The 19425-nt window shown below is 45.5% G+C and overlaps 1 protein-coding gene across 1 annotated transcript in view; it reads right to left on the reverse strand.

The window, feature by feature from the left end:
- LOC306919127 (aarF domain-containing protein kinase 1-like) overlaps positions 1 to 19425 on the reverse strand; it is a 95239-nt gene that overhangs the window by 28345 nt on the left and 47469 nt on the right. The window contains exons 7-8 of the mRNA XM_079531963.1: positions 13965 to 14123; positions 13375 to 13491 (exon numbers count right to left, since the gene is read on the reverse strand). Coding sequence (XP_079388089.1) covers positions 13375 to 13491; positions 13965 to 14123 — 276 coding nt within the window. The remainder of the gene's footprint in view (positions 1 to 13374; positions 13492 to 13964; positions 14124 to 19425) is intronic.

The raw sequence follows: 19425 nt of genomic DNA on the forward strand, positions 1-19425 counted from the left end.
TCATTTCACTACACCTTTAATGTAAATTGCTCTGGATTAAGAGCGTCTGATAAATGCCTAAATTGTAAATGGATGATAGATGACCTCATGGGTGTCCCATGAGGTCATCTTGAGCACATACGCAGTTTGTAAATCATTCTCAGCGTCTCCGAGAGTTTGGTGTGAGTCTCCGATAGAGGCGTCCTTTTCTTTAGGGTCAATAAGGGGTCAGGTGGTCTGCATCCTTAGGGTCATTAAGGGGTCAGGTGGTCTGCATCCTTAGGGTCAATAAGGGGTCAGATGGTCTGCATCCTTAGGGTCAATAAGGGGTCAGATGGTCTGCATCCTTAGGGTCAATAAGGGGTCAGATGGTCTGCATCCTTAGGGTCAATAAGGGGTCAGATGGTCTGCATCCTTAGGGTCAATAAGGGGTCAGATGGTCTGCATCCTTAGGGTCAATAAGGGGTCAGATGGTCTGCATCCTTAGGGTCAATAAGGGGTCAGATGGTCTGCATCCTTAGGGTCAATAAGGGGTCAGATGGTCTGCATCCTTAGGGTCAATAAGGGGTCAATAAGGGGTCAGGTGGTCTGCATCCTTAGGGTCAATAAGGGGTCAATAAGGGGTCAGATGGTCTGCATCCTTAGGGTCAATAAGGGGTCAGATGGTCTGCATCCTTAGGGTCAATAAGGGGTCAGATGGTCTGCATCCTTAGGGTCAATAAGGGGTCAATAAGGGGTCAGATGGTCTGCATCCTTAGGGTCAATAAGGGGTCAGGTGGTCTGCATCCTTAGGGTCAATAAGGGGTCAGGTGGTCTGCATCCTTAGGGTCAATAAGGGGTCAGGTGGTCTGCATCCTTAGGGTCAATAAGGGGTCAGGTGCAATGTTCCCCCTAAGGTGCGCCCGTGCGCGCAGCGCGCACATGGCCAAATGCTCTCGCGCACAACTGAAATCTGTCGCGCACAGACACCGACACTGGTGTAAAAAAAAAGTTTTCTTTAAAAACAAAAAATTGTCTCCCCCCCGAGTATCATCTACATTACAGTAATAATACCTATCCAGAGTCGACATTTGCCCACACTTTATTTCTATTTACTTAACAGTTTATTTAGATTACACAGGCGAGGCGACAGACAGGTCTCCTCCCCTCCTTTTTGACTCTTTGGTCTCCTCTCCTCTCCTCCTGTGTATGACTGCGCCGTCTGCGCGCAGTGCGCGGCGAGTGGGGAGTCGGGACTTTAGAGGTGGAGACGTAACAGCAGCAGCAGTGCAGTCAGTGTTAATGAAACCCCAAGAAGTTAAGAACGCACCTTGGACCCGTGCGTTGATGGGACATTTAGATTTAAAAGGCGAACGGATGGAAGTGTGGATAAAAGCACGGCTGTGCGCAACAACAACGAGAGGGGGACTAACGTTAGCTTCGCATTAGCTGGTTAGCTAACGTCACTACAGCACAACAAGCCCCCAGTCCCGGTGTACTTGCGAATGAAACAACATGTGGAAGCTAGCGTTAATCTCTAGCGGTCTAGCCCCATATGGAACCTATCTCTGTAATTCTCCAATCTGTTAATACATCTTTCTTCAATCAATCAATCCCTCTGCTATGTAGCTACATATAATAATAGCCCATCGTTGGCGTAGTAGGGGCCATAAGGGGCTGCTGACATTCGACAATCTGAAAAACTAGGAGTTCAAAAACACACCAACAAACTCGTGTGTGTCCCAATAAAGTTTTTACGTTTTCTCATGCCCCCCATGTAATGCACAATTGAGTATTCATATAACAGTCGTTCTCAACCTGTGGGTCCCCACATGATTTGGGGGGGGGGGGGGGGGGGGGGGGGGTCCCCAGATGACAATGAAGTGACAATTTAAGGACTTTTAAGACTTCTATAATACCTCAAAGGCTCTAAAAGAAAAAGACTGCATGAAAAGTAATCAGCAAACTATGCTATAAAAACTGGTCAAACATTGGCCAGATTATTAAATAATAAAGAAAGAGGCAACAATTGTGAAAATAGACGATCTACAAGTTCACAACGAGTTTGTAGATCGTCTATTTTCACAATATTTATCTGTGGACCCATTCTGTTGCTTGTCTTGGTGGGGGGTCCCCAGTTCAAAGATTACTTTGGGGGGTCACAGCTTGAAAAGGTTGAGAACCACTCATATATACTAACTGAATATTCCTAAAATTGCTAGCCTACCACCTTGATAAAATACAAATGTTGTAACTTGCGTAACCTTAAAATCCATTTGGAAAAAAGAAAAAAATCACACCTGTGTGAAGTGAGGGTCGCTCACTTCGCATTATCTAACGTTTGGATAGTTGGTGTCAAGGTGATGTATGATTGCTCAGTAGTTGCTGATGTCTGCTCAGGAGGTTTGAGTGTTTGCTCAGACCGAAAAAAAATTAGAGGGAACATTGGTCAGGTGGTCTGCATCCTTAGGGTCAATAAGGGGTCAGATGGTCTGCATCCTTAGGGTCAATAAGGGGTCAGGTGGTCTGCATCTTTAGGGTCAATAAGGGGTCAGGTGGTCTGCATCCTTAGGGTCAATAAGGGGTCAGGTGGTCTGCATCCTTAGGGTCAATAAGGGGTCAGATGGTCTGCATCCTTAGGGTCAATAAGGGGTCAATAAGGGGTCAGGTGGTCTGCATCCTTAGGGTCAATAAGGGGTCAGGGGTCAGCCGTCAGTAGTGGGTTTCAAACCCCTCTGGTCCCACTGAACCCGTTCTGGGCGGGAACCCCTTTTGGTGTTTTAAGCATTATGTTATACTTTGGCTATTGAAAAATAGCAGATCTACAAGCTTCTTTCAAAGTGAACTTTTTAACTCAAATCGTTGCTTCTGGGGGGCGGGGTGTCCCTGGAACAACATATTTCCAGATGGGGGTCCGGAGCAAAATACATATAATTCTGGGGGTCCATGACATGAAATAGTTTGAGAACCACTGACACATTAACATGAGGTTTTAACCCTGTGAGAACCACTGACACAGAAACATAGGTTTTAACCCTGTGAGAACCACTGACACAGAAACATGAGGTTTTAACCCTGTGAGAACCACTGACACAGAAACATAGGTTTTAACCCTGTGAGAACCACTGACACAGAAACATAGGTTTTAACCCTGTGAGAACCACTGACACAGAAACATGAGGTTTTAACCCTGTGAGAACCACTGACATAGAAACATAGGTTTTAACCCTGTGAGAACCACTGACACAGAAACATGAGGTTTTAACCCTGTGAGAACCACTGACACAGAAACATGAGGTTTTAACCCTGTGAGAACCACTGATATAGAAACATGAGGTTTTAACCCTGTGAGAACCACTGATATAGAAACATGAGGTTTTAACCCTGTGAGAACCACTGATATAGAAACATGAGGTTTAACCCTGTGAGAACCACTGATATAGAAACATGAGGTTTAACCCTGTGAGAACCACTGATATAGAAACATGAGGTTTTAACCCTGTGAGAACCACTGATATAGAAACATGAGGTTTAACCCTGTGAGAACCACTGATATAGAAACATGAGGTTTTAACCCTGTGAGAACCACTGACATAGAAACATGAGGTTTAACCCTGTGAGAACCACTGATATAGAAACATGAGGTTTTAACCCTGTGAGAACCACTGATATAGAAACATGAGGTTTTAACCCTGTGAGAACCACTGATATAGAAACATGAGGTTTTAACCCTGTGAGAACCACTGATATAGAAACATGAGGTTTTAACCCTGTGAGAACCACTGACACAGAAACATGAGGTTTTAACCCTGTGAGAACCACTGATATAGAAACATGAGGTTTAACCCTGTGAGAACCACTGATATAGAAACATGAGGTTTTAACCCTGTGAGAACAACTGACATAGAAACATGAGGTTTAACCCTGTGAGAACCACTGATATAGAAACATGAGGTTTTAACCCTGTGAGAACCACTGATATAGAAACATGAGGTTTTAACCCTGTGAAAACCACTGATATAGAAACATGAGGTTTTAACCCTGTGAGAACCATTGATATAGAAACATGAGGTTTTAACCCTGTGAGAACCACTGATATAGAAACATGAGGTTTTAACCCTGTGAGAACCACTGATATAGAAACATGAGGTTTTAACCCTGTGAGAACCACTGATATAGAAACATGATGTTTTAACCCTGTGAGAACCACTGATATAGAAACATGAGGTTTTAACCCTGTGAGAACCATTGATATAGAAACATGAGGTTTTAACCCTGTGAGAACCACTGATATAGAAACATGAGGTTTTAACCCTGTGAGAACCACTGATATAGAAACATGGGGGTTTAACCCTGTGAGAACCACTGATATAGAAACATGCGGTTTTAACCCTGTGAGAACCACTGATATAGAAACATGAGGTTTTAACCCTGTGAGAACCACTGATATAGAAACATGAGGTTTTAACCCTGTGAGAACCACTGATATAGAAACATGAGGTTTTAACCCTGTGAGAACCACTGACATAGAAACATGAGGTTCATCAGAAAACTGTCAGGATTTAGAAGACATTTTGTAGAATTGGTGTCAGGTCTAAACAGGTCCCGGAATAAGTTTTATAATGACGTTTCTGGAGAAATCTCAATGATGTGTATTCTGTTCCATATCTACCCCTCAACCCTCATCTTAACACATTCTGTTCCATGACAGCGTGGGCTATATCTACCCCTCAACCCTTATCTTAACACATTCTGTTCCATATCTACCCCTCAACCCTTATCTTAACACATTCTGTTCCATATCAACCCCTTAACCCTTATCTTAACACATTCTGTTCCATATCTACCCCTCAACCCTTATCTTAACACATTCTGTTCCATATCAACCCCTTAACCCTTATCTTAACACATTCTGTTCCATATCTACCCCTCAACCCTTATCTTAACACATTCTGTTCCATATCTACCCCTCAACCCTTATCTTAACACATTCTGTTCCATGTCTACCCCTCAACCCTTATCTTAACACATTCTGTTCCATGTCTACCCCTCAACCCTTATCTTAACACATTCTGTTCCATGTCTACCCCTCAACCCTTATCTTAACACATTCTGTTCCATGTCTACCCCTCAACCCTTATCTTAACACATTCTGTTCCATATCTACCCCTCAACCCTTATCTTAACACATTCTGTTCCATATCTACCCCTCAACCCTTATCTTAACACATTCTGTTCCATATCTACCCCTCAACCCTTATCTTAACACATTCTGTTCCATGTCTACCCCTCAACCCTTATCTTAACACATTCTGTTCCATGTCTACCCCTCAACCCTTATCTTAACACATTCTGTTCCATGTCTACCCCTCAACCCTTATCTTAACACATTCTGTTCCATATCTACCCCTCAACCCTTATCTTAACACATTCTGTTCCATATCTACCCCTCAACCCTTATCTTAACACATTCTGTTCCATGTCTACCCCTCAACCCTTATCTTAACACATTCTGTTCCATATCTACCCCTCAACCCTTATCTTAACACATTCTGTTCCATATCTACCCCTCAACCCTTATCTTAACACATTCTGTTCCATATCTACCCCTCAACCCTTATCTTAACACATTCTGTTCCATGTCTACCCCTCAACCCTTATCTTAACACATTCTGTTCCATATCTACCCCTCAACCCTTATCTTAACACATTCTGTTCCATATCTACCCCTCAACCCTTATCTTAACACATTCTGTTCCATATCTACCCCTCAACCCTTATCTTAACACATTCTGTTCCATGTCTACCCCTCAACCCTTATCTTAACACATTCTGTTCCATATCTACCCCTCAACCCTTATCTTAACACATTCTGTTCCATGTCTACCCCTCAACCCTTATCTTAACACATTCTGTTCCATATCTACCCCTCAACCCTTATCTTAACACATTCTGTTCCATGACAGCGTGGGCTATATCTACCCCTCAACCCTTATCTTAACACATTCTGTTCCATGTCTACCCCTCAACCCTTATCTTAACACATTCTGTACATAGGACGTCTGGAAACGTCTTAGGGACTCGAACCGAGGGGTACATCCGACGTCCTCACACGTCCTAGCGCATCCTCAATGATACAGGGCGAGATAAGAATATTCTGAAATGTCTCCTTTTTTTATTTGTCAGTTCGCCTTTCGGCTACCGTATGCTACACTCCAGGCAATTGTTAGCTTACCGTTGACTTAGCTGTTAGTGCGGCGGAAAGAATGACTCGTCTCTCCTAATCCAGGGCGGTGTTGAACGGATCGATATACTGGCGCTTCATTTCTGCTCCTCATCCGTCTCTCCCGCAAAATATGAACGCTTTTTGGATCATATATCGTTTAAATTAAAACAATCGCAATGTAAGCTAGCTATGTAAAGTAAACTTTTTTAGAGGATTGTTTCCGGGTCATGGGTTTCCGAGTAAAAGCGGCCATGTCTTTCCGGCACCCCAGAGCACCTATTTTGAAGGAATCCCGGCATCTGTTAATTCCATACTAAAAGGCTTTCTTACCTTTATGTGTAGTTATTACGTCCCCACCATAGAGGTCCAGGTGTTATTTTGTGCAAAAGCTCCTTATTGGCTATTTCCCCTTACCATAAGCCCTAATTGAATGGGAATTGAATGGGGCTATGGGGTGTTGTGCTAATTCGCTTATTTCCATCGCTCAAAATTATTATTATTTTGTATAAATCCTCTCTTCATAATGTAAATAATATCCCACTTTACTACTTATTTCAATGGAAATAAGCGAATTAGCAAAACACCCCATTCAATTCCCATTCAATTCAATGCAATTCATTGAGGGCTTATGGTAGGGGAAACAGCCAAAAAGGAGTTTTTGCACAAAAAAACTGGACCTCTTTGGTGGGGACGTAACAACTACAAATAACACCTGGACCTCTTTGGTGGGGACGTAACAACTACAAATAACACCTGGACCTCTTTGGTGGGGACGTAACGACTACAAATAACACCTGGACCTCTTTGGTGGGGACGTAACGACTACAAATAACACCTGGACCTCTTTGGTGGGGACGTAACGACTACAAATAACACCTGGACCTCTTTGGTGGGGACGTAACGACTACAAATAACACCTGGACCTCTTTGGTGGGGACGTAACAACTACAAATAACACCTGGACCTCTTTGGTGGGGACGTAACGACTACAAATAACACCTGGACCTCTTTGGTGGGGACGTAACGACTACAAATAACACCTGGACCTCTTTGGTGGGGACGTAACGACTACAAATAACACCTGGACCTCTTTGGTGGGGACGTAACGACTACAAATAACACCTGAACCTCTTTGGTGGGGACGTAACGACTACAAATAACACCTGGACCTCTTTGGTGGGGACGTAACGACTACAAATAACACCTGGACCTCTTTGGTGGGGACGTAACGACTACAAATAACACCTGGACCTCTTTGGTGGGGACGTAACGACTACAAATAACACCTGAACCTCTTTGGTGGGGACGTAACGACTACAAATAACACCTGAACCTCTTTGGTGGGGACGTAACGACTACAAATAACACCTGGACCTCTTTGGTGGGGACGTAACGACTACAAAGAAAGGTAAGAAAGGTAAGAAAGCCTTCTAGCATGGAATTCTCCTTTAAACTAATTTTCCATTTTTTACTATTTTAAAAAACCTTTTAAAATAGTTCAAATAGCCGATCTACAAGCTCACAATGTCTCCATGTAGATCTACAAGCTCACAATGTCTCCATGTAGATCTACAAGCTCACAATGTCTCTAAGTAGATCTACAAGCTCACAATGTCTCCATGTAGATCTACAAGCTCACAATGTCTCCATGTAGATCTACAAGCTCACAATGTCTCCATGTAGATCTACAAGCTCACAATGTCTCTAAGTAGATCTACAAGCTCACAATGTCTCCATGTAGATCTACAAGCTCACAATGTCTCCATGTAGATCTACAAGCTCACAATGTCTCCATGTAGATCTACAAGCTCACAATGTCTCCATGTAGATCTACAAGCTCACAATGTCTCCATGTAGATCGGCTAGTTGAACTATTTTAAAATGTTTTTCAAAATAGTAAGAAATGGGAAATAAGTTTAGGGATAAGGGTGGCGCAAGATGGAGCCGTGTGTGTGTGTGTGTGTGTGTGTGTGTGTGTGCACGCGTGCGTGCGTGCACGTGTGTGTGTGTGTGCGTGCGTGTGCGTATGCGTGTGTGTGCGTGCGTGTGATCGGAGCGTCGACTAGGGCTCATTGTGTTCCTTAGCAGTGCCCTCCCTTTGATCAGCAACAATTTAACAGACACACACACACACACACACACACACACACACACACACACACACACACACACACACACACACACACACACACACACACACACACACACACACACACACACACACACACACACACACACACACACACACACACACACACACACACACACACACACACACACACACACACACACACGTGCAACCAGCAAACACCACTGCCACTTTATCATTCAGTCCATTATGATATGCTGTGTGTGTGTGTGTGTGCACACTCACGTGCACACACGTGAGTGTTAGGGGACTTAGGGGGACTTACGTGGTCGGTTAAGACTGATATGAGGTTAGGGGACTTACGTGGTCGGTTAAGACTGATATGAGGTTAGGGGACTTACGTGGTCGGTTAAGACTGATATGAGGTTAGGGGACTTACGTGGCCGGTTAAGACTGATATGAGGTTAGGGGACTTACGTGGTCGGTTAAGACTGATATGAGGTTAGGGGACTTACGTGGCCGGTTAAGACTGATATGAGGTTAGGGGACTTACGTGGCCGGTTAAGACTGATATGAGGTTAGGGGACTTACGTGGCCGGTTAAGACTGATATGAGGTTAGGGGACTTACGTGGCCGGTTAAGACTGATATGAGGTTAGGGGACTTACGTGGCCGGTTAAGACTGATATGAGGTTAGGGGACTTACGTGGCCGGTTAAGACTGATATGAGGTTAGTTAGGGGACTTACGTGGTCGGTTAAGACTGATATGAGGTTAGGGGACTTACGTGGCCGGTTAAGACTGATATGAGGTTAGGGGACTTACGTGGTTGGTTAAGACTGATATGAGGTTAGGGGACTTACGTGGCTGGTTAAGACTGGTATGAGGTTAGTTAGGGGACTTACGTGGTCGGTTAAGACTGATATGAGGTTAGGGGACTTACGTGGCTGGTTAAGACTGATATGAGGTTAGGGGACTTACGTGGTCGGTTAAGACTGATATGAGGTTAGGGGACTTACGTGGTCGGTTAAGACTGATATGAGGTTAGGGGACTTACGTGGCCGGTTAAGACTGATATGAGGTTAGTTAGGGGACTTACGTGGTCGGTTAAGACTGATATGAGGTTAGGGGACTTACGTGGTCGGTTAAGACTGATATGAGGTTAGTTAGGGGACTTACGTGGTCGGTTAAGACTGATATGAGGTTAGGGGACTTACGTGGTCGGTTAAGACTGATATGAGGTTAGGGGACTTACGTGGTCGGTTAAGACTGATATGAGGTTAGGGGACTTACGTGGTCGGTTAAGACTGATATGAGGTTAGGGGACTTACGTGGCCGGTTAAGACTGATATGAGGTTAGTTAGGGGACTTACGTGGTCGGTTAAGACTGATATGAGGTTAGGGGACTTACGTGGTCGGTTAAGACTGATATGAGGTTAGGGGACTTACGTGGTCGGTTAAGACTGATATGAGGTTAGGGGACTTACGTGGTCGGTTAAGACTGATATGAGGTTAGGGGACTTACGTGGCCGGTTAAGACTGATATGAGGTTAGGGGACTTACGTGGTCGGTTAAGACTGATATGAGGTTAGGGGACTTATGTGGTCGGTTAAGACTGATATGAGGTTAGGGGACTTACGTGGCCGGTTAACCCATTTAGACCTGAGGACGATTCTACAAATGTCTTCTAAATCCTGACAGTTTTCTGAAACATTTTCATGTCAAGAACCCCCAAAGATTATCTGTAATTGGCCTCCGACCCCCATCTGACAATATGATGTTCCAGGGACCCTCCTCCCAGAAGCAAAGATTTGAGTTAAAAATAGCAGATCTACAAGCTCATAGAGCGGCACTCTGTGCTTGTATATCTGCTATTTTTCAATAGCTAAAGTATAACATAATGCTTAAAACACCTGTAAACGTTATGCATTAAGTTCACATATAAGAATGAGACGGAGAGCGTGTGTAGTTTACTGTTTACTTTAGGTCTGGAAGCAGAGGAAGTGTGTTACAATCATAACGGTCCGTCTAGCAACACTAACATGTCACTCAATCCCTTACAGCAGGGGTGGGCAACTTTGACCATGCAGAGGGCCACTATAGTTCCACACTCACTCCAGAGGGCCGCTATAGTTCCACACTCACTCCAGAGGGCCACTATAGTTCCACACTCACTCCAGAGGGCCACTATAGTTCCACACTCAGTCCAGAGGGCCACTATAGTTCCACACTCACTCCAGAGGGCCGCTATAGTTCCACACTCACTCCAGAGGGCCACACTCACTCCAGAGGGCCACTATAGTTCCACACTCACTCTAGAGGGCCACTATAGTTCCACACTCACTCCAGAGGGCAACTATAGTTCCACACTCACTCCAGAGGGCCACTATAGTTCCACACTCACTCCAGAGGGCCACTATAGTTCCACACTCACTCCAGAGGGCCGCTATAGTTCCACACTCACTCCAGAGGGCCACTATAATTCCACACTCACTCCAGAGGGCCACTATAGTTCCACACTAACTCCATAGGGCCACTATAGTTCCACACTCACTCCAGAGGGGCCACATTGCATATAATGTTGTAGTAAAAATAGCCGATCTACAAGCTCAAAACGCGTCGCAGAATTTCAATCCTGAATTATGTTTTTGCTATTTTTTAATTTAATTTCAAATGCATCTAGTTATACGTATGTTAACTTTATGAACTTAAATACAAATATTGGACATAAAAAAGTCAATAACATTTGAATACGATGGGTCATGTTATATGTAAGTATATTCTGCCGAAGGGCCACATTAAGTGAAGGTGGGGGCCACATGTGGCCCCCGGGCCGCCTGTTGATATTAACCTGAGGGCCACATTAAGTGAAGGTGGGGGCCTCATGTGGCCCCCGGGCCGCCTGTTGATATTAACCTGAGGGCCTCATGTGGCCCCCGGGCCACCAGGTGCCCATGGGTGCCGTACAGGACAACACCAAAAGGGGTTCCTGTACTGAATGGGTTAATAACGTTCCTGGGGGTCTTTATGGTTTTAGATATTAACAGTGAGCCCAGTGTCTCTGATGTCATGGACACTGGGCTCACTTCCTTCAGACTACAATTCCCACAATGCTTTGGTGCACTGCTCCTCCTTGTGGATAGGGGGGGGGGTGTCTTACTGAGACAACATGTAGTCATCAACATGTACATTTATTTATGTACAGTGACGGCTTGCACTGTCTAATGTGCAAGCCGTTAGGGGACTTACGTGGTCGGTTAAGACTGATATGAGGTTAGGGGACTTACGTGGCCGGTTAAGACTGATATGAGGTTAGGGGACTTACGTGGTCGGTTAAGACTGATATGAGGTTAGGGGACTTATGTGGTCGGTTAAGACTGATATGAGGTTAGGGGACTTACGTGGCCGGTTAACCCATTTAGACCTGAGGACGATTCTACAAATGTCTTCTAAATCCTGACAGTTTTCTGAAACATTTTCATGTCAAGAACCCCCAAAGATTATCTGTAATTGGCCTCCGACCCCCATCTGACAATATGATGTTCCAGGGACCCTCCTCCCAGAAGCAAAGATTTGAGTTAAAAATAGCAGATCTACAAGCTCATAGAGCGGCACTCTGTGCTTGTATATCTGCTATTTTTCAATAGCTAAAGTATAACATAATGCTTAAAACACCTGTAAACGTTATGCATTAAGTTCACATATAAGAATGAGACGGAGAGCGTGTGTAGTTTACTGTTTACTTTAGGTCTGGAAGCAGAGGAAGTGTGTTACAATCATAACGGTCCGTCTAGCAACACTAACATGTCACTCAATCCCTTACAGCAGGGGTGGGCAACTTTGACCATGCAGAGGGCCACTATAGTTCCACACTCACTCCAGAGGGCCGCTATAGTTCCACACTCACTCCAGAGGGCCACTATAGTTCCACACTCACTCCAGAGGGCCACTATAGTTCCACACTCAGTCCAGAGGGCACCTATAGTTCCACACTCACTCCAGAGGGCCGCTATAGTTCCACACTCACTCCAGAGGGCCACACTCACTCCAGAGGGCCACTATAGTTCCACACTCACTCTAGAGGGCCACTATAGTTCCACACTCACTCCAGAGGGCAACTATAGTTCCACACTCACTCCAGAGGGCCACTATAGTTCCACACTCACTCCAGAGGGCCACTATAGTTCCACACTCACTCCAGAGGGCCGCTATAGTTCCACACTCACTCCAGAGGGCCACTATAATTCCACACTCACTCCAGAGGGCCACTATAGTTCCACACTAACTCCATAGGGCCACTATAGTTCCACACTCACTCCAGAGGGGCCACATTGCATATAATGTTGTAGTAAAAATAGCCGATCTACAAGCTCAAAACGCGTCGCAGAATTTCAATCCTGAATTATGTTTTTGCTATTTTTTAATTTAATTTCAAATGCATCTAGTTATACGTATGTTAACTTTATGAACTTAAATACAAATATTGGACATAAAAAAGTCAATAACATTTGAATACGATGGGTCATGTTATATGTAAGTATATTCTGCCGAAGGGCCACATTAAGTGAAGGTGGGGGCCACATGTGGCCCCCGGGCCGCCTGTTGATATTAACCTGAGGGCCACATTAAGTGAAGGTGGGGGCCTCATGTGGCCCCCGGGCCGCCTGTTGATATTAACCTGAGGGCCTCATGTGGCCCCCGGGCCACCAGGTGCCCATGGGTGCCGTACAGGACAACACCAAAAGGGGTTCCTGTACTGAATGGGTTAATAACGTTCCTGGGGGTCTTTATGGTTTTAGATATTAACAGTGAGCCCAGTGTCTCTGATGTCATGGACACTGGGCTCACTTCCTTCAGACTACAATTCCCACAATGCTTTGGTGCACTGCTCCTCCTTGTGGATAGGGGGGGGGGGTGTCTTACTGAGACAACATGTAGTCATCAACATGTACATTTATTTATGTACAGTGACGGCTTGCACTGTCTAATGTGCACTGTCACACACACACACACACACACACACACACACACACACACACACACACACACACACACACACACACACACACACACACACACACACACACACACACACACACACACCTGGTTGACGTCGATGCGGTGTGTGTTCATGTACTCCAGGTCGTTGACCTGTCCTCCCTCTGCGAAGTCCATGGTTAGAATCCTCCTGGTGGAGAGATCCCAGTGCACGGCCGGGACCTGTGTGGGAGTGTGTGTGTGTGTGTGTGTGTGTGTGTGTGTGTGTGTGTGTGTGTGCGTGCGTGTGCGTGTGTTTGTGTGTGTGTGTGTGTACACAGAGAGGGAGACAGGGAGAAACACAAAATAGTTTAACTTAAGAAGGTAAAGTGACCTCCTAGCATCAGGGTGTAGTGTACCTTTAAGAAGGTAAAGTGACCTCCTAGCATCAGGGTGTAGTGTACCTTTAAGAAGCTAAAGTGACCTAGCATCTGGGTGTAGTGTACCTTTAAGAAGGTAAAGTGACCTAGCATCAGGGTGTACTGTACCTTTAAGAAGGTAAAGTGACCTAGCATCAGGGTGTACTGTACCTTTAAGAAGGTAAAGTGACCTAGCATCAGGGTGTAGTGTACCTTTAAGAAGGTAAAGTGACCTAGCATCAGGGTGTACTGTACCTTTAAAAAGGTAAAGTGACCTAGCATCAGGGTGTACTGTACCTTTAAGAAGGTAAAGTGACCTAGCATCCGGGAGATCTTCTCGGCGTTCCGTCCTTCGTTCAGGAAGTCCAGCTCCAGTGGGAGGTTCTTCTTGGCCTCGTCGACCAACCACATGAAGGCAAAGTCCGGGAACAGCCAATGAACAGCCTGGACCAATACCTACGATACAACACACAGCCAATGAACAGCCTGGATCAATACCTATACAACACACAGCCAATGAACAGCCTGGATCAATACCTATACAACACACAGCCAATGAACAGCCTGGACCAATACCTACGATACAACACACAGCCAATGAACAGCCTGGATCAATACCTATACAACACACAGCCAATGAACAGCCTGGATCAATACCTATACAACACACAGCCAATGAACAGCCTGGATCAATACCTATACAACACACAGCCAATGAACAGCCTGGATCAATACCTATACAACACACAGCCAATGAACAGCCTGGATCAATACCTACGATACAACACACAGCCAATGAACAGCCTGGATCAATACCTATGATATACAATTACAATTTACAATTTATCATTTATCAGATCTTTCAGAATATGCTTTATGGTAATATCAATAGGTTGAAACAAAAACTATTTAGTAATTACAAAGATAAACGGTCAAATGACATCATTATGGTCTAAACCAAAACTTAGATCATATGTCCAGATGAAGCAGTGTTTTGGTACTGAACTGTATGTCCAATCCTTCCTGACCAGAAACCAGCGGTCAGTGTGTGTCCAGCTAGCTGAGAACTAGTAGAAACCAGTGGTCAGTGTGTGTCCAGCTGAGAACTAGTAGAAACCAGCGGTCAGTGTGTGTCCAGCTGAACTAGTAGAAACCAGCGGTCAGTGTGTGTCCAGCTGAGAACTAGTAGAAACCAGCGGTCAGTGTGTGTCCAGCTGAGAACTAGTAGAAACCAGTGGTCAGTGTGTGTCCAGCTGAGAACTAGTAGAAACCAGCGGTCAGTGTGTGTCCAGCTGAGAACTAGTAGAAACCAGCGGTCAGTGTGTGTCCAGCTAGCTGAGAACTAGTAGAAACCAGCGGTCAGTGTGTGTCCAGCTGAGAACTAGTAGAAACCAGCGGTCAGTGTGTGTCCAGCTGAGAACTAGTAGAAACCAGTGGTCAGTGTGTGTCCAGCTGAGAACTAGTAGAAACCAGTGGTCAGTGTGTGTCCAGCTGAGAACTAGTAGAAACCAGTGGTCAGTGTGTGTCCAGCTGAGAACTAGTAGAAACCAGTGGTCAGTGTGTGTCTAGCTGAACTAGTAGAAACCAGTGGTCAGTGTGTGTCCAGCTGAACTAGTAGAAACCAGCGGTCAGTGTGTGTCCAGCTGAACTAGTAGAAACCAGCGGTCAGTGTGTGTCCAGCTGAACTAGTAGAAACCAGCGGTCAGTGTGTGTCCAGCTGAGAACTAGTAGAAACCAGTGGTCAGTGTGTGTCCAGCTGAGAACTAGTAGAAACCAGTGGTCAGTGTGTGTCCAGCTGAGAACTAGTAGAAACCAGCGGTCAGTGTGTGTCCAGCTGAGAACTAGTAGAAACCAGCGGTCAGTGTGTGTCCAGCTGAGAACTAGTAGAAACCAGCGGTCAGTGTGTGTCCAGCTGAGAACTAGTAGAAACCAGTGGTCAGTGTGTGTCCAGCTGAGAACTAGTAGAAACCAGCGGTCATTGTGTGTCCAGCTGAGAACTAGTAGAAACCAGTGGTCAGTGTGTGTCCAGCTGAGAACTAGTAGAAAACAGCGGTCAGTGTGTGTCCAGCTGAACTAGTAGAAACCAGTGGTCAGTGTGTGTCCAGCTGAACTAGTAGAAACCAGCGGTCAGTGTGTGTCCAGCTGAACTAGTAGAAACCAGTGGTCAGTGTGTGTCCAGCTGAGAACTAGTAGAAACCAGCGGTCAGTGTGTGTCCAGCTGAGAACTAGTAGAAACCAGTGGTCAGTGTGTGTCCAGCTGAACTAGTAGAAACCAGCGGTCAGTGTGTGTCCAGCTGAGAACTAGTAGAAACCAGCGGTCAGTGTGTGTCCAGCTGAACTAGTAGAAACCAGTGGTCAGTGTGTGTCCAGCTGAACTAGTAGAAACCAGCGGTCAGTGTGTGTCCAGCTGAACTAGTAGAAACCAGTGGTCAGTGTGTGTCCAGCTGAGAACTAGTAGAAACCAGTGGTCAGTGTGTGTCCAGCTGAACTAGTAGAAACCAGTGGTCAGTGTGTGTCCAGCTGAGAACTAGTAGAAACCAGCGGTCAGTGTGTGTCCAGCTGAACTAGTAGAAACCAGTGGTCAGTGTGTGTCCAGCTGAACTAGTAGAAACCAGCGGTCAGTGTGTGTCCAGCTGAGAACTAGTAGAAACCAGCGGTCAGTGTGTGTCCAGCTGAGAACTAGTAGAAACCAGCGGTCAGTGTGTGTCCAGCTGAGAACTAGTAGAAACCAGTGGTCAGTGTGTGTCCAGCTGAGAACTAGTAGAAACCAGTGGTCAGTGTGTGTCCAGCTGAGAACTAGTAGAAACCAGCGGTCAGTGTGTGTCCAGCTGAGAACTAGTAGAAACCAGCGGTCAGTGTGTGTCCAGCTGAGAACTAGTAGAAACCAGTGGTCAGTGTGTGTCCAGCTGAGAACTAGTAGAAACCAGTGGTCAGTGGGTGTCCAGCTGAACTAGTAGAAACCAGTGGTCAGTGTGTGTCCAGCTGAACTAGTAGAAACCAGCGGTCAGTGTGTGTCCAGCTGAACTGGTATACCAGCTGAACTGGTATACCAGCTGAACTGGTATCCTGCCTCTGGTTTTCAGCTGTCAGAAGAGAATATATGATGTAATGCATGTGACCTAAATGATGTGGAAAATGAATTAAATGTTATGTTTTATTGTACCTGTATGATGATTAACCCTAACCCTAACCCTGTATGATGATTAACCCTAACCCTAACCCTGTATGATGATTAACCCTAACCCCTAACCCTGTATGATGATTAACCCTAACCCCTAACCCTGTATGATGATTAACCCTAACCCCTAACCCTGTATGATGATTAACCCTAACCCCTAACCCCTAACCCTGTATGATGATTAACCCTAACCCCTAACCCTGTATGATGATTAACCCTAACCCCTAACCCTGTATGATGATTAACCCTAACCCTGTATGATGATTAACCCTAACCTCTAACCCCTAACCCTGTATGATGATTAACCCTAACCCCTAACCCTGTATGATGATTAACCCTAACCCCTAACCCTGTATGATGATTAACCCTAACCCCTAACCCTGTATGATGATTAACCCTAACCCTGTATGATGATTAACCCTAACCCCTAACCCATAACCCTGTATGATGATTAACCCTAACCCTAACCCCTAACCCTGTATGATGATTAACCCTAACCCCTAACCCTAACCCCTAACCCTAACCCTGTATGATGATTAACCCTAACCCTAACCCTAACCCCTAACCCTAACCCTGTATGATGATTAACCCTAACCCCTAACCCCTAACCCTGTATGATGATTAACCCTAACCCTGTATGATGATTAACCCTAACCCCTAACCCATAACCCTGTATGATGATTAACCCTAACCCCTAACCCATAACCCTGTATGATGATTAACCCTAACCCCTAACCCTGTATGATGATTAACCCCTAACCCTAACCCTGTATGATGATTAACCCTAACCCTGTATGATGATTAACCCTAACCCCTAACCCTAACCCTGTATGATGATTAACCCTAACCCCTAACCCTAACCCTGTATGATGATTAACCCTAACCCCTAACCCCTAACCCTGTATGATGATTAACCCTAACCCCTAACCCTAACCCTGTATGATGATTAACCCTAACCCCTAACCCCTAACCCTGTATGATGATTAACCCCTAACCCTGTATGATGATTAACCCTAACCCCTAACCCTGTATGATGATTAACCCTAACCCTGTATGATGATTAACCCTAACCCCTAACCCTGTATGATGATTAACCCTAACCCTGTATGATGATTAACCCTAACCCCTAACCCTGTATGATGATTAACCCTAACCCCTAACCCCTAACCCTGTATGATGATTAACCCTAACCCCTAACCCATAACCCTGTATGATGATTAACCCCTAACCCCTAACCCCTAACCCATAACCCTGTATGATGATTAACCCTAACCCCTAACCCTAACCCTAACCCCTAACCCTAACCCTGTATGATGATTAAATGTTATGTTTTATTGTACCCTGTATGATGATTAACCCTAACCCCTAACCCTAACCCTGTATGATGATTTGAGGCAACAAAGAATCTATTCTGTGAAGATGATGGACAGAAGTTAGACTGGTTATTTAATAACGAATACATTTAGGACAGCCCAGTTTGTTTCTACAGCCTCTGGAGTAGAAGACAACCCCAGCTTTTCAAGGAGGTACATGTGTCTCCTGGTACAGGCCTAATGGTGAAGACAACCCCAGCTTTACAAGGAGGTACATGTGTCTCCTGGTACAGGCCTAATGGTGAAGACAACCCCAGCTTTTCAAGGAGGTACATGTGTCTCCTGGTACAGGCCTAATGGTGAAGACAACCCCAGCTCTTCAAGGAGGTACATGTGTCTCCTGGTACAGGCCTAATGGTGAAGACAACCCCAGCTTTTCAAGGAGGTACATGTGTCTCCAGGTACAGGCCTAATGGTGAAGACAACCCCAGCTTTACAAGGAGGTACATGTGTCTCCTGGTACAGGCCTAATGGTGAAGACAACCCCAGCTCTTCAAGGAGGTACATGTGTCTCCTGGTACAGGCCTAATGGTGAAGACAACCCCAGCTTTACAAGGAGGTACATGTGTCTCCTGGTACAGGCCTAATGGTGAAGACAACCCCAGCTTTACAAGGAGGTACATGTGTCTCCTGGTACAGGCCTAATGGTGAAGACAACCCCAGCTTTTCAAGGAGGTACATGTGTCTCCTGGTACAGGCCTAATGGTGAAGACAACCCCAGCTCTTCAAGGAGGTACATGTGTCTCCTGGTACAGGCCTAATGGTGAAGACAACCCCAGCTCTTCAAGGAGGTCCATGTGTCTCCTGGTACAGGCCTAATGGTGAAGACAACCCAGCTCTTCAAGGAGGTACATGTGTCTCCTGGTACAGGCCTAATGGTGAAGACAACCCCAGCTCTTCAAGGAGGTCCATGTGTCTCCTGGTACAGGCCTAATGGTGAAGACAACCCCAGCTCTTCAAGGAGGTACATGTGTCTCCTGGTACAGGCCTAATGGTGAAGACAACCCCAGCTCTTCAAGGAGGTACATGTGTCTCCTGGTACAGGCCTAATGGTGAAGACAACCCCAGCTTTCCAAGGAGGTACATGTGTCTCCTGGTACAGGCCTAATGGTGAAGACAACCCCAGCTTTCCAAGGAGGTACATGTGTCTCCTGGTACAGGCCTAATGGTGAAGACAACCCCAGCTCTTCAAGGAGGTCCATGTGTC

Source organism: Electrona antarctica (genome assembly GCF_951216825.1).
Source record: "Electrona antarctica genome assembly, contig: scaffold_57, whole genome shotgun sequence".
Lineage (NCBI taxonomy): Eukaryota > Metazoa > Chordata > Actinopteri > Myctophiformes > Myctophidae > Electrona > Electrona antarctica.